This window comes from Pocillopora damicornis, chromosome 3 (assembly GCF_964200805.1).
Source record: "Pocillopora damicornis chromosome 3, jaPocDami1.2, whole genome shotgun sequence".
Taxonomy (NCBI): Eukaryota; Metazoa; Cnidaria; class Anthozoa; order Scleractinia; family Pocilloporidae; genus Pocillopora; species Pocillopora damicornis.
The window spans coordinates 22,198,943-22,222,361 of NC_142672.1; the positions used below are offsets into that span (position 1 = coordinate 22,198,943).

At 39.8% G+C, this 23,419-nt stretch overlaps 2 protein-coding genes across 2 annotated transcripts; both read right to left on the reverse strand.

The window, feature by feature from the left end:
- Positions 1–6,393: 6,393 nt before the first annotated feature.
- On the reverse strand, positions 6,394–18,031 carry LOC149048842 (ATP-binding cassette sub-family C member 4-like). The gene is made up of 8 exons (XM_089199397.1): positions 17,938–18,031; positions 16,487–17,009; positions 12,784–13,163; positions 10,788–12,640; positions 9,558–10,128; positions 8,969–9,105; positions 8,397–8,758; positions 6,394–8,142 (listed from the first exon to the last, which is right to left on the reverse strand). The coding sequence occupies exons 2-8, from the start codon at positions 17,003–17,005 to the stop codon at positions 7,582–7,584; spliced, it is 4,383 nt and encodes a 1,460-aa protein (XP_089055523.1). The 5' UTR covers positions 17,006–17,009; positions 17,938–18,031; the 3' UTR covers positions 6,394–7,581.
- Positions 18,032–20,094: 2,063 nt separating this feature from the next.
- Positions 20,095–22,445, reverse strand: LOC149048843 (uncharacterized). The gene has a single exon (XM_089199616.1). The coding sequence runs from the start codon at positions 22,331–22,333 to the stop codon at positions 20,261–20,263; it is 2,073 nt and encodes a 690-aa protein (XP_089055742.1). The 5' UTR covers positions 22,334–22,445; the 3' UTR covers positions 20,095–20,260.
- Positions 22,446–23,419: the final 974 nt, after the last annotated feature.

Genomic DNA, 23,419 nt, shown 5'->3' on the forward strand with positions numbered 1-23,419 from the left:
ACGTCTCGTGTTTCCCCCTAAACTTCTTTCGTGCTCTAGCCGCTTTCTGCGTGCTTTGTATAGGTAATCACATGAGGCCAAGTACTATTAAGGATTAATTGCACGAGAGTTTTCAAATTTTCCAAAATTGCCCGAGTCGCTTCGCGACTCGGGCAATTTGGAAAATTTTGAAAACTCAAGTGCAATTAATCCTTAATAGTACGAGGTCTCATGGGATTACTTGTTTATCAATAAAGGGCAAAATTTATACGAAGGAAAATCACGCGCGCAGTCTATTTTTATCTGGGAAGCAACGGATTAGCAATGCAACGGATTAGCCAATCATTAACAGGTAATCATGCCCTCTCTTGATTACTAAAAATGCCCTCGATTAAGAAAAAAATGCCCTCTCTCTTAACCAATCAGCGCTCAGTAATTTTGCCCTTTATTGATAAACAACAGAACAGAGCACAATGAAGGCTTCTCTATTTGTTAAATAATTACCACAAAGCGCTTCAACTTCTTAATGAGCAATAAAAGAAACAAAATCATAAGCGATGATAATAATAATGAAAGCGATAATGATAATGTTTATGCAGCATAAAGCCGTCAATGTAAGAAGCTCTGGTATTAAAGGAGGTCCTGTTACTTGAGTACATAAGTAAAAATACAAAAGGTCTAAGAGGTTAAAATTCATTACGAACGTCACACGGCCGAAAATATTTAAAAAGAAGCAACATCTACATATAAATTTATCATCTAATTAAGGAAAAAGTCTTTAGTCTCCTTGAGAATTCAGTGAACGATTCCTCTGATTTAATATGGCGAGGAAGACCGTTAAATTCCACCGCATCAGTAAAATAAAAAGATCTTATGGCAAACTCTTGGTTGACTTTCGGAATACGAATGTCATTACAGCGTCTAGTCAAAACTGTGTGTACAGAGGCATTAAAATAAAAATAGTCATTTTTCGATAAGATTGTACTAAACCATCTAAGCATTTCCTGGTTAACAAGACGATGTGAAGTCTACGCTTATTAATCAAGGGCACTAGACCCAAAGTAGCATTCAGTGCAGCTCTATCGCTTGTCTTATGATGTAGCTATCACTTTATCTTATGAAATTTAAAAAACGATCTCTGGCTAAAACTTTTAAAAATACGAGCTTTCGGCTGTTTGCGCTACAGCCTTCAACGGGTAAAATGATAAAAAGGTAAAAAATACTAGGTGTGAAGTACAAAGTAAAAATTAAAAATGCTGATAACTAGGAATGTTTGTTAAAAAGAATGTTGTATTGTCCGGGCAAAATCACTTTACCGTCTGTCTCATGATGTACTTAACCTTATCGTTTTATCGCTTGTCTTATGATGTAGTAAAATTCAATGTGGGTTACGACGTTCCGATTGCTTACCTTTAGTCACCTTTAAACGAAAAAGAAGCAAAGTAACAGCATACATTCAAAATGCGACTATTCAAGTCGAGAGGGAATTCACGTAAGACAGGCAAGAACTATTCGCTGCCGCTATATTCACGACTAACAACCAGAACCTTCTTTACGACATCATGTAAGTAAAGAACTCTATCTATCTGTTGCTTCTCGAAATCTATTCTGAGCGGTTTGGTGGATTGCACTGGCACCTACGGGCGGAATCCATTTCTACTTACCACTTTCTTCAGAGAGCTCTAAAATCCAGAAAAAAGTATGAACTTGTTCTTTGCTTTCACTCGTTTGCATCAGATTTTTTTCGGAATAATTAGAAAGTATTTTCTTTTGTAAGTTTTGTATTGTCTCGTATGTAAATATCTGGTACTCTGAAATAATATCAAACTGAGGATAAAGTTCACTCATTCAGTTACTAAACACAAGCGTGAGGAAGATATATTGTAAAGAGCCTCTTCATTTGAAAAACATGAAATGATGCGCATAGAATTAATCTATGTAGAACTCTTTTTCTTCTTCTCAAGATTTTGAGTTTCGTGCATGAAACGTAAGTGATTACCTTTGTCTTCCCGCTGTCTAGAGCATCAAAACTTGAATGATCTTATCAACGATTATTTTCAACTACTCGAGACAAGCAATTATGCTTTTATCAAAAACAAACCTGTTTTCTACTTCAGTACAACAGGCTTGGCAGCGGGGAGGCGGAGCGAGGCACGTTTTCGAGTTGTGGTTGGCTAAAAATAAGCAATTAAGGTTTTGTGGGGGAACAATTGCGGACAAGTCAGTTTGTTGACTGTTCACACGAAAAAAGATGCACCGACGCGAAAAACTTCCAGAAACACTAATTGTGCTAGCACGAGGGTTTTACTTTATTTTTACTTATCTCGTGTAAAAGTTCCGTAAAAGTATGCAGAAGGTTTCTTACTGCGATGTACGCACTGTTTGCTCTTCCTTGTTCGCTTAGAAGGGAGTAAAATAAAGTTTCCCACCACAAGCGAGAGAATCTTTAATATCACCAGTTTTTATTCGAGTTATAATCATATTGTATTTATTCATGTTTCAATGCACTGCAGACACTGCAAACGGAACGCTGAGAGACGTGGTTGAAGCACCCACTGTTGCCTTAGGGCAAACAATAACTCAACCAAATTTTCAATCTACACTAGCATTTGTTCGCGAATTTCGAAGAAGTGAGGAGGTAGTTCCGTCGCTTTGGGTCGTTCTCGTGATTCAAGCTGTTTCTGAACTTCCTGTGGCTCAATATCACGGAAGACTGAGACTAAGAGCCTCAATTTAAGTGAACTCTTGTTTTTGGGTAACCATACAGGGAAAGTATACTTATCCATTTTCTTTTACAGAGTACTTTATTAGAGTGATTGTCAGCCAATTTAATCATTTTTTTCTTAGGCGATTTAGGGAAGGTGCGCTTTTTATTGGAAGGGGTGGGGAAGGGGGGGGGGGGTGAGCCGGGGCTTCGGAGGGGAGGGTCATTAGTAAGTTTTTTACAAATTGGGGAGGGTCAAACCTGTTTTATTCGCAACCGGGGGAGGGTCACAATTTTTTTTGGCCAGGAAAAAATTACTCCATGTCGCCTAGTTGATTCTTATTTGTAAGCAAACACGCGAAGTGTATAGAAACCTAAAACTTGTATATACAAGCAAAGCTACCTATCAAGATTAATCTAGATCATCCAGGTGTCGAAATGATATATCAAAACGCTATCTTCTCCCAACTAACGTAGTCGTCTCTCTCGACCCATGCCCGCTTTCGTCCATATTTTGACGGGAGTAATGTTTCCGCCCGAGGTTCTGGTAACCAGCCCAGGTCTTCATCTTTCTACTTCTCTGGACTTACACTTTAACTTGTTCTCGCACTTGATGTGCCACCAACAGAGTCAGAGGAGTAGCGGGCATATTTTTAGAATGGCGAGTCGGCAAACAGCCACGATACCCACAAGTTGCTCCATCTGACCTCGTGAAATCCTCGCAGTCACCACAAGTGCATTTCCCTCATTCTATTCCTGTTACATCATTGCCCATTTTCAAGTTTTCACCGTGCAATCACACGCCACGCAATTAACTGCTTTGCGCAGACGCAGTTATGTGAGTGTGAATAACACTTCCGGTGAGTTATTTTCACTTCCGGTTATTTTTGTCTTCGAGGAGGTGGGGGAAGGGTCAGATGTTTTTGTGTAAGTATTTGTGAAGGGTCATGCATTAATCCATTCTGGGAAGTGGGAAGGCCACGAATTTTTTCACAAAAAATTTCTAAAATACCCCTACCCACCCCTCCCAGTAAAAAACGTACCTTCCCTTATTTGAGCAAAGTCTGATAGGACTGCGGGTTTGGAGGTCCAAAGCCTTCGATAATTTTCGTATAGAAAGGAGTTGCTCAAAATTAATAAAATAAATATACCCAAAGGCCTTCATGAGACTCTTCCCAAAAATTAGCATTCAGATCAAATGACTTGCTAAATTCCGGATGGCTTAAAACACTGTTTGTCGTATATTGTTGTTTAACTGGTCGAAGGGGTCTGAAATATAAGTAGACTGAAAGAGCTGTACTTTTTCAACTCAGATGACGCTCATGTAAATTCCATATCAAACTCATTGCACTCCTTTTGGAGAAAGTTTTGGGTGTCAGAGACGACATAGCGATAAAAACCAAACACTTCGACTGAAATTAAATATAAGATATCGAGTATTCTACATATTATTTTTCAAAAACATCAAATGATCCTCTCCGTAGGCAAAAAACCAACCGATTTTATGCAATTGTTTCATCAGAGTTTAATTACAAAGGAAACTGTATCGAAAAGACTTTCGCATTTAATGGGGCATCAACGGGGTAGCTTTGAAATGTTTTTAAGCAAGCCTAGCACATCTGCAGTCGTGCTAGGAGATTATGGCGAACTGAACTAGAAAAAGTTAGATTTTTATGTTTCTACATCGAAATATTTATGAACATAATATGTCAAAAAGTAATTACCTGGAAGTAGACGAGCATATTGTAATCACTTTTAAAACCACCCCTCCCAAAAAGATGTTATTTTAGTGCATGAACCAGGAACGAAGAGCTTATCGTGTATTAGTACCATAAAGGGTTCATCCAAATAGTCATACTTCGATTTTAATCGAGGGTCGAAAATACTGACCAAATTTCTAGTTCGTCTTTAAAAAAAGAACCGAATAGTTGATCAACATGCACCTCCTACAGCATTTATCTTAATAGACTTTACTTATTTTCAGTTAAACACTCGTCTTCCATTCATCATAGTTTCCTATTCCCCTGACACTTAGAGAGGCCACTATTAAATTCATAACGGTGTTAACACGTGAAGTGAATAAAATTTGAAGTGAATGATTTGCATTTTCATGATAAATTTGACTCGATAGTTGACAAAAAGCCTCCAACCAAACATAAATGGAATCGCTTTCGAATTCTACGATTAAAAACAGAGAAACAAATGCACACAAAGTCTGAAGAATATTTAAATAGCAGCGCTCATGGCATGAAATGGCGTGATACACAGTGATGATTAAGGCTAAGGAGAACCAATACCGAAATCTAAGGCTGTCCGCTGTCTTTGATAGCATAAATAGAGGTGAGTGGCAAAGTCAAGAATGAAAGTCTAACTGCAGAATACCCGGCCACTTTGGTCAGCCTCACTTACATATGTCGGGAGGCTTTGAAAATCGAGGCATAACACAATAGACGCTATTCTTATTCAATGACATATGAATGAGTGGCCGGGTATTCTGCAGTTGCTCCCAAAGATGATATCAACTAACAGCCAAATTTTTCATCTGATGAAATGCTTGCCATTTGATTTCAAGTCGTTAAGAGGAACCTCGATGAATGACCCGGCGAATCCAAGAGCAAGAGCGAGTGTTCTATCTATCTTGTTCTTTGGGTGGATGAATAACGTGTTGAAAGTAGGGAACAAGAAGTCGCTTGGTGATCAGGATCTCTTTCCATTCCTCGAAGACCAAAAGGCTGAGTTGCTCGTGAGCAGAGCAGAAAGGTGTTGGCTTAGTGAATTAAGAAAAAGCCAATTACAAACCAAGAAGCCACGTTTGTGGAGAGCAGCGATCGCCTTAATTCCTTGGAAATCAGTCATAAAAAAGTTCATTTTACAAATGCTGACGTCTTTGAGTTATGTCCTGCTGCCCCTGAGTCTGCGGTTCGTGCTGAAAGCCCTTAGTGATGGGTCAGAACTAGACACGAATGTTGCGTTCATCAGCGTGGCACTCTTAGGGGCTATGAGTGTGGTCCCAGCTTTAGCGACACAGCAGTATGACCACCTTACGGAGCTGTGGGGCTTGAAGCTGAAAGTGGCATCGATAGGACTCCTTTACAATAAGGTGAGACTGTTTCCTTGGTGAGGATAGATCACACTTAATTTTGATAGACCTATCGTCGGTAATGTTTTCCACTCTAAACTCTGAGAGCTTCTGCTCGGTCTTGGTCTGCTTTTCTCACCTTGAAAGCAAATAGGGAGGTATGCGTTTTAGGCCTGCCTGAGGCTCCTTACACTTTTACTGTATGTCGTCCATGGTTTCTACTCCACTGTGATCTTTACTTGCGACTATTAGAGATGGGCGGGCAAGCAGATCTCAGTAGTAGATTCACTCATTTATAATCTAACGGGCAGTCCACCGCAGGCAATCACAGATGAGAAACATTACTCCTCTCTAAGAAAATATTGGGAAGATTTTAGCGAATGTGGAGTAATGTGCTGTAGAATGATATTTTGGAGAGATTTGTATTATTTACTGTTTCGCTGAATACGTTGTTTCGCTTCGATCTCCCCACGTTGAAACTTAAGGTTAGCCTGGTGCGCCTCCTATATACTTATTTCACTATGTGTGAAAAGCATCAATTCATAATTTTTTTTTCTAGATTCTGTCGATGAATTGTTACTGCCTGGAAAATACAGTATCTGGAAACACCATAAATCAAACGCATAATACCTGTAGCTGTGATCTTTTATTGTTACTATCGCTGTATTGAAAATGTCATTTAAAAGCCAGGACAAAATTCCAACTTCTAGCTCTAATCAATCAGCTTGCTAACTTACTAAAATGCAATTCAGTTTGCCTAGAGGCCCAAAGTGTAAAATTCAAAGGATTAATTTCCCTTTGAATATTACCTTAGCGGATAGAGTCAAAGAAGATTGACCCACTTTGGCAGAGCTGCAAGACTTGGCACAGAAGCTTGACAAGTGGAACCCTCTAAGGCGTCATTTTCTTCACATGGATGAGTCCAAAGATTGAACATATTAAGAAAAATTCAGGCCTATACGGGATTTTAACCCTTGACCTCTGATACTGGTGCAGCTCAAATACATGACTTTCATATATTCACAGTCGTTTGTTCACCACTTCACGGGATTATTTGGAACCAACATAATGTCCAGCTCCCAGTGGGCTTGTTAGCTCAGTTGTAGAGCACTGTATCGGTATCGCAGAGGTCATGGGTTCAAATCCCGTACAGGCCTGAATTTTTTTCAGGCCTTATTTTCACTACTTCTCAAGTAGTGTTTCTCCGCAGTTCTTTCATATATTCGCAGTCGTTTAACAGTTTTGTTCTTTTCTTAAACCTAGGAAAAACCGTGCTAAAAAAGCCCGAATGATTTTGGGTTGTAGTTGTGACAGGATTATTCACAAACGGAATAATCCACGAGCTAGTGGATAAAGTAGATAAAAAACTTAATGGATGTTAAGATATATAATTATCAAACACATTTCTCAGCGAAATGATAAAAGGCTTTAAACTGAATTTGAGACATTTATCCCAACAATCAGGGTGGAAACCAAACTAAAATTGAAAGATTCTTGCAACGACGTCTTAAAAAGTAGAGAGATCATCAAACGGAAAGCATTGTCCTCTTCCATCGAGGATTAATCTACGAGGTTCATCTCCGTACAGTTTTAATCCAATTATCAAGGAAAGTCACTGTCATTGATTTAAAATGACTGGTTTTAAGCCGTGATAGTGTTATACTATAGCCATTTCTCATCTGGCTTGATGACTTAGTTGGCTACAGCGCCTTTCAGGTTTTTTTTAGGACTGTCATGGACTCGAGGCTCGTGTTAAGTAGGTTTTATTGTCTCAACTACTCTAATCATAATTTCTAACTACGAAACCAGACAAAAGGAATCAGTTTTTAGTTTTCCTGCTCTGGGTCTGGCTCTTTACCATTTCAGCGAATGTTCCACCGTTTCTCATCAACATTTCGGGTTCGTCAAACTCCACTACTCGTCCACCATCGAGAACCAGAACCTTGTCATAGTCCATGATGGTGTTGAGACGATGAGCGATGGTAAGCACCGTGGAGTCTTTAAACTTGTGACGAATAACCTGCTGGATCTGACGGTCAGTCTTGAAATCCACATTGGCAGTGGCTTCATCCATGACGATGATCTTGCTCTTCTGGACCAGAGCTCGAGCCAAACAGATCAGCTGCCTCTCACCAACGCTGAAGTTTGCTCCGGATTCTTTCAGTTTGAATTGGAGCTGATCTGGGAGATCCTCTACAAGAGCCTTCAACTGCACTTCTTCCAACGCCATCCAGAGCTCTGCATCTGTGTGCTCTATGAATGGATCCAAGTTCTTTCTCAACGTTCCAACAAAGAGCACTGGATCTTGCGTTATAACGACCATGGACCTCCGAGCCTCCTGTAGATTGATAGATGTAAGGTCAACACCATCGATGAACACCTGCGCAGATGAAATATAAATTATGGATTTAAGAAAATTTTTGGTTCACCTTATGTCTACCTGCAGGTATAAATATAGTGGTGATAAAATCCACGTCGTGAAAGGCCAGGGTACCAATCGTTTCACAAACTTAATATATAACTGAGACATTTTTGTCACAAGGAGCCTAAGCTTTGCTGCTTTCTTCCCAAATTGAAACCAATGTGACTTGAATATAGAGAATAAAGCTAACTTGCATCATTTCATACTATTACCTTCCCTGAGGGTTCTGGCATACGGAACAAAGCAGACACCAGAGATGACTTTCCAGCGCCAGTTCGACCCACAACTCCAATCTTTTCTCTCTCATAGGTGTTAAAGGTGATGTCCTTTAATACACAAGGTCCGCCTTCATAGTAAGCTAAAGAAAGTTGCTTTATTTTCAGGCTTCCTTTGTCGGGCCATGACTGAGGGGGGCGGGTTTCAATGCTGTAACCGGGCTCAGAGCCAATCTTTGCATATGACATCACTCGCTCAACTGATGTCATCAGATTTTCTACTTCTGAGGTCAGGCGTACAGAATATTGTGTGAGATCCAGAGATTGCAGTACGTACGTTAAAGCGAGTCCAGCCAGTACTGAAAGATAAAAGTCTCCAAAATAAACTGCGATATTTCAGTATTATAGTATACCCAAGGAGAGATAAACCAGCCAAATGAAATTCCAAGCACTTTATCGTTCTGTACACATCTCTTAAAAGTGAGTTAAAAGAGTTAAGTGAGGCGGAGAAAAAAATTGTAACAAGAACGTATCCCGCATTGTTTCAGCAAATGCTTGCGTGTACTCACCAGGATTTTCTACGACCAAAATAGCAGTTAATGCAACAATCGTGACAAACAAACTGCACATCAGATCCAAGCGAATACTCAACCAGCGGGTGCATGATATTACCATAATGAAAGCTTGTGTGTTCTCGTCCTGATACCTTCAGGAGAAAGAATTGATCCAAATTGTTCATGGAACAAATGAATATAGCTAATAAGGCCAATTTTTCTTGGTCTGAACACAGTGAATGAATTCTGATGAAAATGGGAACAGGTAACGAAAGAAGAAAAAACAACTTCCATTGAGCGAACTACTTGGAAATAACCTCTGCTATTTCAAAAAATTTAAATTAAACTCAAATCTCTTAAGCAATAACAAACACTTGAAAGGCCAGAAATTTGACAAACTATGCTGAACCTCGTCAAACTGTGCTGAACCTTTGCGCTATAGACAGATGTCACCGAAAAAGATAGTAACAATTCTTATCATTTTCCTGTCTTGCTGCTCAAAGTTTACCACAAGGGTAAAATCTTTTTTAAAAAAAAGGAAGAGCTGAAGACAATAACTTGCAGTCGAGCTTCAAACTGTTGACAGCAGTTCTCGAGAACTAACCTGTAGAACTTTTCTATAAAGGCGTCGTCCATATTTGAAGTGTGAATTATTTCAAGCCCATTTAGGGTGTCTGTGATATGTGAGTATACAGGGCTGCACTTGATTGCCTCGATCCTTTTCAGTCCTCGTGAAGACTTCAATTGATAACGCGCATAATAGCCAAATATCGCAATGATTGGAAGTAGGGCCAAGAAAAGCCAGTAGTTTGTTGCAGCAGGAACCAAAACAGTACATAGCGAGAATAAGGAAAATTTGATGGCTTCCAAGAACCGAGGCGGTAAAACGTCGTCCATGCAGCCAATATCTCTGGAGAATCGATTGAGGATACGAACAGCTGGGTTTGTGTCGAAAAAGAACACAGGAGCCTTGATCGTCGCTATGGTCATTTTGTTGTGCAGGGTTTCGGACGCTTTTAGGAGAATGTAGTAAAACAATAAAGACGATGCTGTCATGATAATGATTGACACAGCAACCAGAATGGCGTAAATAACATGGGTGTCCACGGCTTTCTGCTTTTCATTTGACATCTCAGCAATTTTAGCCAACCACCAGTTTGGAACTATTAGGGAAACTGAAACATTTCAAGTATTAGAAAAGAAGTCTTAATCCTGACCTGATGAAAAGAAGGCGTTAGGTACAAAATCAAGACCCTACAAATCCTTAAGGTAAATTAAATTTATTTTAATATTCTCCTACAGTTATTTGAACGATAATTAATAGCCAAAGACGATGCCATTGAAGGAAGGATCTTGACATCAGTGTGGAACTCAACGCTTCTGCCAAAAAAAACTGTCGTAAGTTGAATTGACAATAAAAGGGATCTTTTCCCTTAAAGGTCGTAAATGAACCTCTTGCTGGTTTTCACTTCCTTGTCATATTTTTAAATTCAAGATCAAAAAACCTCTAATGGTAAGATTGCCTTTACCATGCTAAGAAATGAGAAAACCCCTAACATGCTAAGGAACCTCGAACGTGCGATACGTTTACACATGTGCGCATGCGCATGTGATTCATGAACTTTGTTACCAAAATGTAGACATGCTGTATTAAAAATCATTCCGTAACCTCCAAGAACTCGGTTGTTGATTTTGAAGATAGATATTGGCTGAACGCAGGATTTTCTTTCGTAAAAATAAGATATTTTTTCCTTTTTTGAAAATTGCCTGTTTGTGATGATAGAAAAAAGAATTCATGCAGGCCTCTGAAAACTGAAATGAAAACTGTCGTTACCTTGTGCTGCTATCAAGGAAACTGCAAGAACCAAGATCATGGGTAGTGGTAGACCCTTCTTGAAATATTTACAATAAAGTCGCCAGGTGACAGTGCCAGACATCAAATTTTCTTCGCCTTCTTTTATACCAGCAACGGGTTGTTCCGGAGCACTGGGCACTGGTTCCATTTTTGAAAGGAGAAAACGATCTCTCTCCTCCACTGTAGACAACTCTTGATTACCTTCAAATTCCAAGATGCTTGTTTCTTTGTTACCTTTGCATTTTGCGAGAACATTTGAGGTGGACAACTTTCTTTGGGGCTTTTTACCTCTTAACTCAAACATAGTTACACTTCTTGAAATCTTTGGGCAGTCATCTGTAGTTTTCAAGACAGTAGGTGAAACGAATGATCGACGTCGGCTCGTCATCCTCGTGAAATGTCCTTCCTTGCTAAATTGGAAGTGACTCAGCGAGCTTTTCCGTCTCTGTTCATGCACATGGTGCTTGAACAATTCCTTGAGATCAGAAAATATCCCGTCTTGTCTAAGTTCCGTGAAGGTTCCCTCATTGATGATTGAGCCATTCTTCATTACAGCGATGTGATCCAGACCTTTCAAATGTTGCAGCTGGTGAGTGACTAATAAACGTATGCTGCCAGACAAATGATTACAAATACAGCCCTCGAACAGTTTCTTTCCTACTTTAGTATCCACTGCACTTAATGGATCATCAAGTAAGTAAATATCGGCATCTGAATAAACTGCTCGTGCTAATCCCACCCGCGCTTTCTGACCACCACTGAGGGTTTCTCCTCGCTCTCCGATCTCTGTGAGATCGCCATGGACGAGATCCGTAAAATCTTTGGTCAAACCGCATATATCTACAACATGTTGAAACTTCTGCTCGTCAAATGGAAGCCCAAACAAAATGTTCTCTCTTATGGTTCCAGAGAATACCCAAGGTACTTGAGGAGCATAGGCTATCTTGCCTTGATAAGAAATCTTTCCCTCGTGAAGAGGTAGTTCTCCAAGGACGGCTCGTAACAGGGTTGACTTTCCACTTCCAACTTCACCTATTATAGCGAGGATTTTGCTACTTATGATGTCTAAAGTAATGTCAGTTAAGGTAGTGGGAAGATCCTTTTGGTTCCAAGAGCAAGAAACATTAGTGATTGAGAGGCACAGCTTTTTAAAGTGAGAGGCATTTCCTTGATGTTCTTCAATAGATCCATGAGTAGCTAGCCAAACCGGTCTATCCTGGGGCAAGTAAGGTGTGTCATCCAAGGGGACCGTTGGAGTACTTATGGCTGGGGAGTTTTGAATGCTTGCTTGATGTGGTTTGCCTGAGGAGTTTTTCCGCCTCTTGTAGTTAGTTAACTTGACCAACACATTACTTTTCGAGCTCTCAGGGTGCTCGTCCTCAAAGTTTATGTGGTCTGTTGAGAGTTCGCCATTATTTTGATGTTGAGTTCCCCTAGGGTGATTATCACTTTCCTTGACAGAGAAGATAGGATTTACCAACCCATTTTCTTTCACTCTTAGCTTTGTCAAGAGCCGATCATCGTTTTCTCGGGATCCTTCAGGTTTAGCCACATAGTTAGATATCTGTTCTTCAAGAAACTTCTGAATTCTATTTAGTGCTGCTACTGCATCTGCGACCATTTGCATACACATACTCAAATTGTAGCAAAATGTCGACCTGATTGTTGTTAAGCCCAAAAGCAGAGTAAATACCGTAAATGTAGATAACTGTGTCTCCGTAAACGCCAATGTTACTACCGAGATGAGAGAGGCGATCGGAAGTGTCGTGAAGTACAAAACGACTAAGATGGCGACTATGACACCTTTTAAGCGTACAACGGACATCTCCTTTCTGCGAAAAAACAAAACAAAATTAAACGATAACTTCCTGTGACGAAAGACTCATCGACCTCTTCAGACTAGCACATTACTACTCCTGGCTTCAAACCATTTACCCTTTCTAACATATTTACACGTATTTTTTTTTCTTTTTACCTGCGAAGGTCATGCACAAGATCTCTAAAATTCCACTCCCAGGCATACATCTTTACTGCACGTATTCCAGAGATAATTTCATTCATTACCATCAGTCGCTCGTCTGTGAAAGAAGCTGCTTTCTCGCTTAGGCTGGCAGCTTTTTTCGCCAATAAAACTTGAAACGCCACGAGACAGAAAAACATACCAGCACCAGTGAGAGCTTCCAAACCGACCAGGTACCATAAGATCAGAATACTGATCACGAGCTCTATTGGAGCAGATAACACCATGCCCATTTGGTTCAGAGACTTCTCTATTTTCTGTGCGTCATTTGATACTAGATTTATGGTGTTTCCAGATGCTGTATTTATTAGGCTGTAACGATCCAATGAAACAACCTGAAAAGAACGGGTTCAAATTCTGTTTATAGGCAAAAAGGACATTGGGATCGTGGGATCGAGGAGCTTCAAGCGGAATTTCAGAAAATAAAATCCTTCGATATACGTAGTGATACGAAATATTGCATTGTAACGTTGTTTTTAATATTACTCAGGAAATGACGCCATTTTCTGAGTTTCAATCGGACTTTGAATGTTACTACTTCACTCGCTCCTTCCATCAGTTTCTGGTAACTCGTAAGTAAGTCCGCTGACTAGCGCATCAAGGCTTTTTATAGTCGCAGTTTTTTTATGTATGTGTGTGTCTTTTATAACTTTAGTTCTCACTGGTCAATTAGTTGAATGGAACTTTAGAAGTGGGCGGCTGTACACGATACTACACACGCTTAAATCTTCTTCAAATTCATGTGCTGCGATCCAAATCTGTCTTGATCTTCCTATGTCACGTTTCGACTCACAATCGCTCAAGAATATTTGGACTGCAACCACAGGCAGACCACACTGTGCTTTTGTAGTTGATAATTTTTGACATGAGACGAACAAAATTTACGAGGGTTATGAATGAAGCCCTGATAATTACATATCTAAATGACATCTCGGTCTGAATATCTCAATAAAGTTAAATGAAATGTTAATCGACGCATTTGACGCATTTTAGCATTCATTAGTCGTTGAAATCTTTTTTTTACAAAATTACTTTTAACCGGAGGCCGTTAAGAGAAGAAAGTGGCCGCCAACTACAACCTTCTTCCCTCCAAACTGCAATTAATGCCGAGCTGCTGGAAATTTCTTCGACGGCTGTTGATCAGTTGTTGATGCTCTATGTCTTCGCCTAATTCGAGCTTCATTCCTCTAACGTTTTCCGAAAAAATCGATCCTGAAATAATGAGAACAGCTTTCTCAATATGATCGGTGCTGCACTGTATAGTAAATTTGAAACGGTCTGCGAGCTTAGAATTCCTATGGTCGCTTAGTTTGGTCTTCCTGTGTTCCAACGCGATGGTCGTATGTTTACTGAGGTTTCTCCCGCGTACATCTGATAGCAAACTTTATCAGTTTTCTACCTCGGTAGGATATACCTCAGAATGCAATTTATGTGAACACAAGTGTGTTTGACTGATAGCAATTTAAGGTATTAGGAAATTAATAATTTACATGGAAAAATTACTCAGTTCTGATTGGTTAAGATACATGCACTTTTCAGGTAATTCAGTGCAGAAGAGAGTTAATTCAGTGCAGAAGAGGGTTAATTCAGTGCAAAGAAAGTAACAAATCAGACATTCTGATTGGTCAATAATCAAAGAAATTCACAGATAGCCAATCGAATGCGAGCCTTGGATGTCGCAAGAAAATTTGCGAGCGAAACAATGGCCGGCGTTTTAAGTAGGGTTCCTTTCGCCACCGCAGCTCAAAAGCAACTCAAACAACGAAACCACTGTGAAAAGCACTGCTTTTTGGTTGTCGGTTTGGAAAAAGTGGTGTTTAGAGAAGGGAATTGCCAAGGAAATCGAAAACTACGAGCCGACCCAGCTTAACACTTTGCTCGAGCGATCCAACGCCGAAATTACAAACAAACATGGTTAAACCTCAGAAACGACGATTCCATTTCATCGAAAGTGATTCGAACAGACTGAACAATTTTTTGAACTGTTTAGCCGGACTTTGGACTTTTTTGCGCCTTGAAGATATGAAGATATCATTGCATATTATTGTTTTGACCGAACGCACGTCTGAATAAATTATTTTGGCACTTGATGCGCGCGCTTTGCTTATGCTTAATTATGATAAGCCATCTCGTATTTTTCCATGTATATTATTAACACGTAATTACATGAAATTAGAAGATCCTCGCAGCTAAGAACACTACTGAAACTAGTAGTTGTAAGTAGGACCTGAAAAAAATTTTCAGGCCCGTACGGGATTTGAACCCATGACCTCTGCGATACCGGTGCAGCGCTCTACCAATTGAGCTAACAAGCCAACTGGGAGCTGGTCAATGAATTGGGTACAAATAAACATCCGAGTGAATGAAGATTTAGATATATGAAAATTCACATATTTGCACATATTTGTACCCAATTCATTGACCAGCTCCCAGTTGGCTTGTTAGCTCAATTGGTAGAGCGCTGCACCGGTATCGCAGAGGTCATGGGTTCAAATCCCGTACGGGCCTGAAAATTTTTCTCAGGTCCTACTTACAACTACTAGTTTCAGTAGTGTTCTTAGCTGCGAGGATCTTCTAATTTCATCTTTCCACCGCTGTGCAAATATGTGAATTTACGTAATTACATGATTTTTCTCGTGCAATTTGGAATATACAAGCTCTTGTTAATTTTTTCAAAGACCAGTCTTTAAAAAAATTACTCGTGCTTATTTATTCCAAATTGCACTCGAAATCATGTGATTATCTATACAAATTGAAAGAGTTTCTTTTACCTCAGAAAACACAGAACTATTTTCGTCCGCAGAAATGTTACTGACCGATCCAGCTTCCAACGTTTCCATGGGATAATTTATTTTAATCAATCAGCCGAAAAGCTCTAATTGTCCCCACGAGTCTTGTTCAAATCGGATCGTAAACAACTAAAGTGATTTACAGTGTTGCGTTTGTGCCTGAACTCCCCATTTTGCACAACAGTACTAGGGAGGACTCAAAACACTCTTCACTTTAACAAAACTGTGCATGTTAGTTAACGGGAAAAAATAATTTCCCAGCACTGAACCCAGTGACCAATTGATTCAAACGAATCAGAAACTTGGATTTTTGGATAAAAGTCCTATGTATAGCCAAAAAAGGTAATTGCTTTATTCCGGTCGTTGTTTAAGGAACCCTTTTGAGCAATAAACATCGACCCTTTTCAACCTTGTCAAAGCTAAATTTAACGTATTTTAATGGCACTAATTCCGTTATATGCTGAGGGGCATTAAAACTAAGTTTGCGAATTATTAAAGACTTAAATTGACGCATTGATCTTGATTAAAGAACATAAACGTTCTTAGCCTTATAGACTCAGAAATTCAGCAGTAAATCGAAGTTATCCACAATAAAGGCAAGTATGTAGTGGCCTTGTCATGTGTTCAGTTGTGCGGATAAATCATCTCATTGCATGGTCAAGGAATAAATTGAATATTACAGCTGTTTTCTCACTTTTCATGTGGTTATGTGCTGTTGTTAGATAGCGACTGTAGGTGTTATAGTATTCAGAGATTCTAAATGTCCCACAGAAAAAAACAGTCACAAATCCAGCTCATCCCAAAAAGTGCCAACTCTCCTATTTAGTCATAGCTACTCCATGATTTGATTAAACAATAAACGACCTTACCTTCTTGTAAACAAGTCCTGTTAACGCCACTTTTAATTTTAGTCCCCACAGCTCTGTAAGGTAGTTATAGTGTTGTGTTGTGCCAGCTTGTACCACACTCATTGCACCTAGGAGTGCCACGTAGGAAAACGCTAACTTCATGTTTAGTTCTGGCACATCGTTTAAAACTTTTAACAAAAGCCACAGACATAATGGCAGCAGGGAAAAGCTCAGAGACCTGAGAACTTGTAAAGTTAACATTGTCATAATTGATCTCCCAGGAATAATGGCAACCAATGCTTTCCATAGACGTGGTTTCTTGTTTCTTAATTTCCTTTCTTCTAATTCTCTGAGCCAATTCTTTTCCGCTTTTCCCACGAGAAGTTCAGCTCTTTGGTCTTCAAGTAGAGGGAGCAGATCTTGATCACTGAGCGACCTCTTATTTCCCAGTTTCAACACGTCATTCATCCAAAAAAGGAACAGAACAGATAGAACACCCGCTCTCGCTCTTGGATTTGTGCTGTTTGCAGTGTCAACCATTTTCCTAGTTGATCGGAGAAAGAATGAATTCATGTTACATATTATTGCTATCATGTTACATATTACTGGGATAATTTGAAGATTATGCTTTAATAGGTGGCTAATAACACGAATATTTCGATAACAAGTCTCTTGACAGGACTGCCCTGAGTTTTATTATTGGTTGATTTTAATAAGTGTGCCTCCTTGTTGATCGGAGAAAGAATGAATTTTATGTCCTTTTCGATAACAAGTAAGACTTCCTTTCTGTCTACTCTCAGGCTCTTGACAGGACAGCCCTGAGTTTTATTATTGGTTGATTTTTAATAAATGTTCCTATATATCTATCTTAATTACCACAAAGTGCCTTAACTTCTCAATGAGCAATAAAAGAAACAATATCATAAGCAATGATAATAATAGTAAAAACTATAATAATAATGTTTATGCAGGATAAACCTGTCAATGTAATAAGCCTTGGTATCAAAGGAGGTCCTGCTTTTAGAGTACATCAGTAAATATACAATACAGTGGACGATTCCTCTGATTTAATATGGCGAGGAAGACCATTAAATTCCACCGCATTAGTAAAATAAAAAGATCTCCTGGCAACCTCTAGTTTGAATTTCGGAATACGAATGTCATTACAGCATCTTGTCGAAACCGTTTGTACAGAGGCATTAAAATAAAAATAGTTATTTTTGGATAAGATGGTACTGAATCATTTAGGCATTTCCTGGTTAACAAGACGATGTGAAGTTTACCCCCATTAATCAAGGGCACTAGACCCAAAGTAGTATTCAGTACAGCTCTATTGCTTGTCTTATGATGTAGCTATCGCTTAGGGTTAGGGTTAGGTTTATCGTTTGTCTTATTCAATGTAAATTAAAATCTACCCTGAGCGGTTTAAAGGCTTGCACGGGCACCTACGCGCTGAATCCATTTCTACTTACCAATTTCTTTAAACAGCTTTAAAATCCAGAAAAAAAGTATGGACTTGTTCTTTGCTTTTACTCGCTAACATCAAATTTTTTCGGAATCTTTATGTAATATTTCTTTTTGTAAATTTTGCATTATTTGGTATGCAAATATCTATGAAATGAAATCAGCCTGAGGCTAAAGTTCAGTGATGCAGATACTGAACACAAGCTTGAGGAAGTTAAAAAGATTTATTGTTAAGAACCCCTTCAGTTGAAAAACATTAAATGATGATCTTAGGATAAATCTGTGTAGAACTCTTTTGTTTGTTCTCAAGATTTCACGCGACTTACCAGGACATTGCTTCTTTCGTGCACAAAACATGATTGCCTTTGTCTTTCCGCCGTCTGAAAAATCTAAACTTGAATGATCTTATCAGCGACTATATTCAGCTACTCGAGACAAGCAATTATGGTTTTATCAAAAATAGACTTGCTTTCTATTTCAGTACAACAGGCTTGGCTGCGGGGGGGCGGAACGAGGCCCGTTTTTGAGTAGCGGTTGGCTAAAATAAGGTTTTTAATATCACCAGTTTTTATTCCAGTTATAATCCTATTATATTTATTCATGTTCCAATGCACTGTAGACACTGCAAATGGAACCCTGAGAGACGTGGTGGAAGCACCCATTGTTGCCTTAGGGTAAACAATAACTCAACCAAATTTTCGCTCTACGATAGCATTTGTTCGCGAATTTCCGAAGAAGTGAGGAGGTAGTTCCATTGCTTTGGGTCGTTCTGGTGATTCAAGCTGTTTCTGGACTTCCTGTCGCTCAACTTCACGGAAGATTGAAACTAAGAGCCTCAATTTAAGTGGACTCTTGTCTTGGTAGCCATACAGGGAAAGTATACTCATCCAATTGTTTTTTTACAGAGTGCTTTATTGGTGTGATTGTCACCCAATTTAATCATGACTTCTGGGCGATTTATTTGAACAAAGTTTGATATGGCTGCGGGTTTAGAAGTCAATGGCCACTGAAGTTGCTCGAATTAAATAAATTTACCCAAAGGCCTTCATGAGACTGTGACCAATGATGAACACTCAGATGAAATGACTTGCTAAATTCCAGATGGCTTAAAACACTGTTTGTCGTACATTGTTGTTTAATTGGTCGAAGGGGTCTGAAATAGTTGTAGAGCACTGCATCGGTATCGCAGAGGTCATGGGTTCAAATCCCGTACAGGCCTGAATTTTTTTCAGGCCTTATTTTCACTACTGTTCAAGTAGTGTTTATCCGCAGTTCTTTCATATATTCACAGTCGTTTAACAGTTTTGTTGTTTTCTTAAACCTAGAGAAAAACGCGCTAAACAAAGCCCGATCGATTTTGGGCTGTAGTTGTGACAGGATTATTCACGAACTGAATAATCCACGAGCGAGTAGATAAAGTAGATAACAAACTTAATGGTTAGTAAGATATATAATTATCAAACACATTTCTTTGCGAAATGATAAAAGGCTTTGAACTGAATTTGAGACATTTATCCGAACAATCAGGGTGGAAACCAAACTTAGATTAAAGAATACTTGCAACGACGTCTTCAAAAGTAAAGAGATCATCCTCCAAATTCATGCGCTACGATCCAAATCTTTCTTGCTCTCTCGATGTGACGTTTCGTGTTACAATCGCTCAATAATATCTGCGCTGCAACCACAGGCAGACCACACTGTGTTTTTGTGGTTGATAATTGTTGTAATGAGACGAGCAAAATCTACGCGGGTTAAGAATGAACCCCAGAAAATTACATATCTAAATAACATCTCGGTCTGAATATCTCAATAAAGTTAAATGAAATATTAATCGACGCATTTGTGATTTTTTTTTTAGCCTTCATGAGTTGTTTAAAGCTTCTTTTTACGAAATTACTTTCAGCCGGAGGCCGTTAAGAGAAGAAAGTTGCCGCCAACTACAACCTCCCGACAGTTGTTGATCTGTTGTTGATGCTCTATGTCTTCGCCTAATTCGAGCTTTATTCCTCCTACGTTTTCCGAAAAAATCGATCCTGAAATGATGACTATAGCTTTCTCAATATGATCGGTGCTGCACTGTATGATAAATTTGAAACGTTCTGCGTGCTTAGGGACCGGTCATTATTTATCGCCTGGGGGGGGGGGGGGGTCGGAGTATTTTTGTTGTCACATCGGAGCATTTACCTGATCCCCCCGTAGAGTATCTAGTTTTTTAGAGATCCCCCCTTATCGGTAGTGGAAAGTTTCATGATCCCCCCCCCCTTTTCTCCCAGCCACCGCCAAATAACTTTTTGAATATGCAAGTGATATTTTAATAGTGGTACTTACGTCTCATGGACCTTGAACCACAACGGTAAATATTTGCTCGTCAGATACGAACTGAATTGTCGAGGAAGTGCCAATCTCAGGCTGTTCATCCAAATCCACGAAAACATAGTCATCGTCGCTCTCTGCCTCTCCACTTTCGGATTCTTCATGCTCGGATTCCACGTCATCTTCATCACTCGACAGTTCTTCTGTTATCACAGTCTCTTTATTCTGTCGGTAATAGTGACATCGAATGGCCTTCACTTTGTCAAGTTTCCGACCCACAGTCGTCAAACCATGCTTGTTGAGATACAGGTCTAGTTCTCTTACCCGCAACTTTTCAACTTTGCCACCCTCGATGAGGTTATCCCATTGAAAGTCCTTGCACGTTCGTTCGGCCTCTTGCCTTCTTCGCTCCTGAGCTGCTCTTGTTCTGATGTCCTTTCGGATCTCAATATCCTTCAAATGATTAACATATGCAATGACGTGCTTCTCTTCCACATTATATTTTGAGCAGAAGCTCTTCATGGTATCCTGATCGTTTCTGATACTGTCAGAATGTTCCTCGTACAGATCTTTAATACATTTTCTTGGAAGGTAATCATCTGGTGTCCTGCCCGTCGATTCCGTCTGATAGATATCCATGAAATGTCCAAGATTGTTTGAATCTGGTACAGGTTGCGGAATTCTTTCCGTTTCTGGACCGACCCATCTATTGTTAGAACACCAGGAACAGAGATTGGAACTTTCTTCTCTTGACTCTTTACAGGCATCACGACAGAATTCCATAAAAAGTTCTCCACGAATATAGTGGTCTTCCATAAACGATTCGATCTTTCGGAAGTATGCTGCACCGGGCGCTTGCTCTTTGTTTCGTTCTGATGCACCCCGATAGTTGTCGAGGTAAACAGAATTGAAAAAGAATAATTCATCAGGGGACTCGCTTACTTTGCTCTTGATGTAATCTTTAAGGACAGGGGCATCATCAATTCTCTCGGCTACCTGACTACAGACATACCAGGCATTTTTCTCCATCCGTTTCTTTTCGTACTCTTCGTATGACTGGAGAGACAGTTGTTTGATTTCCTCTTCTGAAAGATCCTCAAATCTCCTATATTTTTCCCACTCTGGAGTTGCGCCATCCACAAGAGCATCAGAAATTGCCGAGTTTGTCCTTTCGGCTTCACCTTGCCCGCTGTCGCCCCTCGAACGATGACATCGCACTCTATAATCGGAATTGTGAACCCTTGCTAACTCGGCGTCTCGAAATCTAACTTCGTAGTTGGAAACTCCCACGCCCGGACCAGCATCTGTAAGGTCAGCCCATCGTGGCTTTACAGGTGGAAGGCAGAGATCTCCGAGAACTTCAAGACCATGTTTACATGAACTGGTTACCCTTAAAATCCTGTCCTTTCTCGCATCTTTTTCCATGGAATCGACTTCCTCTTTAAACAGATCATCAATGGCATCTAAAATGCGTTTCGTGACTGGTATTATCTGACTAGCAAACAGAGCCCTATTGTGCTCTGACATTTCTGTGTCTTCGCAAAACTGCAACAAATTGTCAATCCTTAATTTCAAGTGTTCTGCTCTCTCTTTTTCGTAAGTGAAGAATTTACAGTTACTTTCTGTTTCTCCGGATAATTTGTCTAGGTCATCTGACTCTGTCATATCATAATAAAGAAAGAGGTCATCGTGTAGTCGCGCGCAGCGTTTACGAAATCCCAGTGAGTACTGTGGACTGCCAGGTGTCGGTTCGTCAACCTCAAAAGCTGATGGATCCTCATGTCGCAAACGAACCGTTTCGCTGGCCCATACAGTGCCTGACGATCCCACTATTGCTTTGGGCCGGACAAATACATAGTGGCGATCGTCCTCAGTTATCAGCTTCTCTTCAGTTTCATTCATTACACTTGACTTCGTGAAAACACGGTGAGAACCCGGGGTCACATATACCATTTTCTCAGGCCAGTCGTACTTTGGCAACTTCCTTGCTTTAGTGTGATCTGATAATGTTAAGATCCTAAGATTTCTGGCTTTGTCAAAACCTTCAGATGTACCTGGTCTAAGGTAAGCCTTGTCATCGGTGCTTCTCATGAAACGAAACTTTCTCGCGCTGGAATTTCTGGGACCCCAGAATCGTCTTTTTATGTTTTTTACGTGTGCTCGTTGGTAGTGAGTGTTTTCGTTTGTGTTTTCTTCGCCTTTTGGTGGCTTTTTCCAACAAAATAGGCCTTTGCCACAATGGCGCTTCGCTTGGAGACTTCTTTTGTTTCTCGGTCTCGCCCTGTTGTATACTGTTGTAGCGGATTGAATTAATTTCTTCCCACGTTGAGCTAGTCGAAATGAAAGAAAACAAGAGAAAAGTGAAAAAAATCAAGGAGAAAAGGTTGCATCAGCGAGCAGCAATTCTCCTAGAAAAACTTACCTCAAAAGAGGTTTTCGATTCACTCGAAAAGAATACTTACAAATGTGTCTCAAGTATTGATGCAGGATTCACTGCGAGATTTGTCAAGCGTCTCCACCTGGATCCTCTGCTATGGCTTTTGGAAAGAGGCGTGTTTGAAACAGAGCTGGCACGCAATTTGAAAGTGGTAGTGGCCAGAATGAACGAAGAGAATAGCAGTAATGGTGCTGAAAAAGGGTCAAGTTCGGGCGAGGATTCAGATGAATCTGACGAGGAGACTGTGCAAGAGCCAGTGGAGAGGGCTGCCGAAGATTCTGACACGGAAGCGGAACAAGATACAGCCTCACCAAAATAAACACTTTTTTATTTGTTGTTTTCATTCGGCCGCGTATTAAAATAATGAAAGTTTATGATTTTAGATTACGATTCTCTATAAAACAAACTGAAACGTTATGAAACAATTTTGAGCAATTGTAAGTATTCCATTCTCAAAATCTTGATTACCTTTCTAATTTAGATCGTGCCTGAATAAAAACGTGTATGTTAGACTACGATAGTGATTCTTTTTTACAAAATGGAGGGTCTGTAAAAGGGTTTGGGTTTTGTGTCTGGGCTAGAATAGAGTTTATATAATACAAAATACAACTGAACGTGGTCTTGAATATATGGTTGGGGGTTTAGAGTCCCAGCGGCAAATCCTACCAAAGTATTTACAAATGCAATCACCCGGGGTCCCGGCGCGACCTAAAATTCCTTTTTTTTTTGGTCTGATCCCC

Coding starts and splice junctions, on each gene's coding strand:
- LOC149048842 (XM_089199397.1), bottom strand. CDS start 17,005: ATGGTTGACACTGCAAACAGCACAAATCCAAGAGCGAGAGCGGGTGTT. Junction 12,641..12,783: donor CTTGTGCATGACCTTCGCAG/GTAAAAAGAAAA, acceptor GTTTTTTCGCAG/AAAGGAGATGTCCGTTGTAC. Junction 9,106..9,557: donor TTTATAGAAAAGTTCTACAG/GTTAGTTCTCGA, acceptor TTTCTCCTGAAG/GTATCAGGACGAGAACACAC.
- LOC149048843 (XM_089199616.1), bottom strand. CDS start 22,333: ATGAGAAGCACCGATGACAAGGCTTACCTTAGACCAGGTACATCTGAA.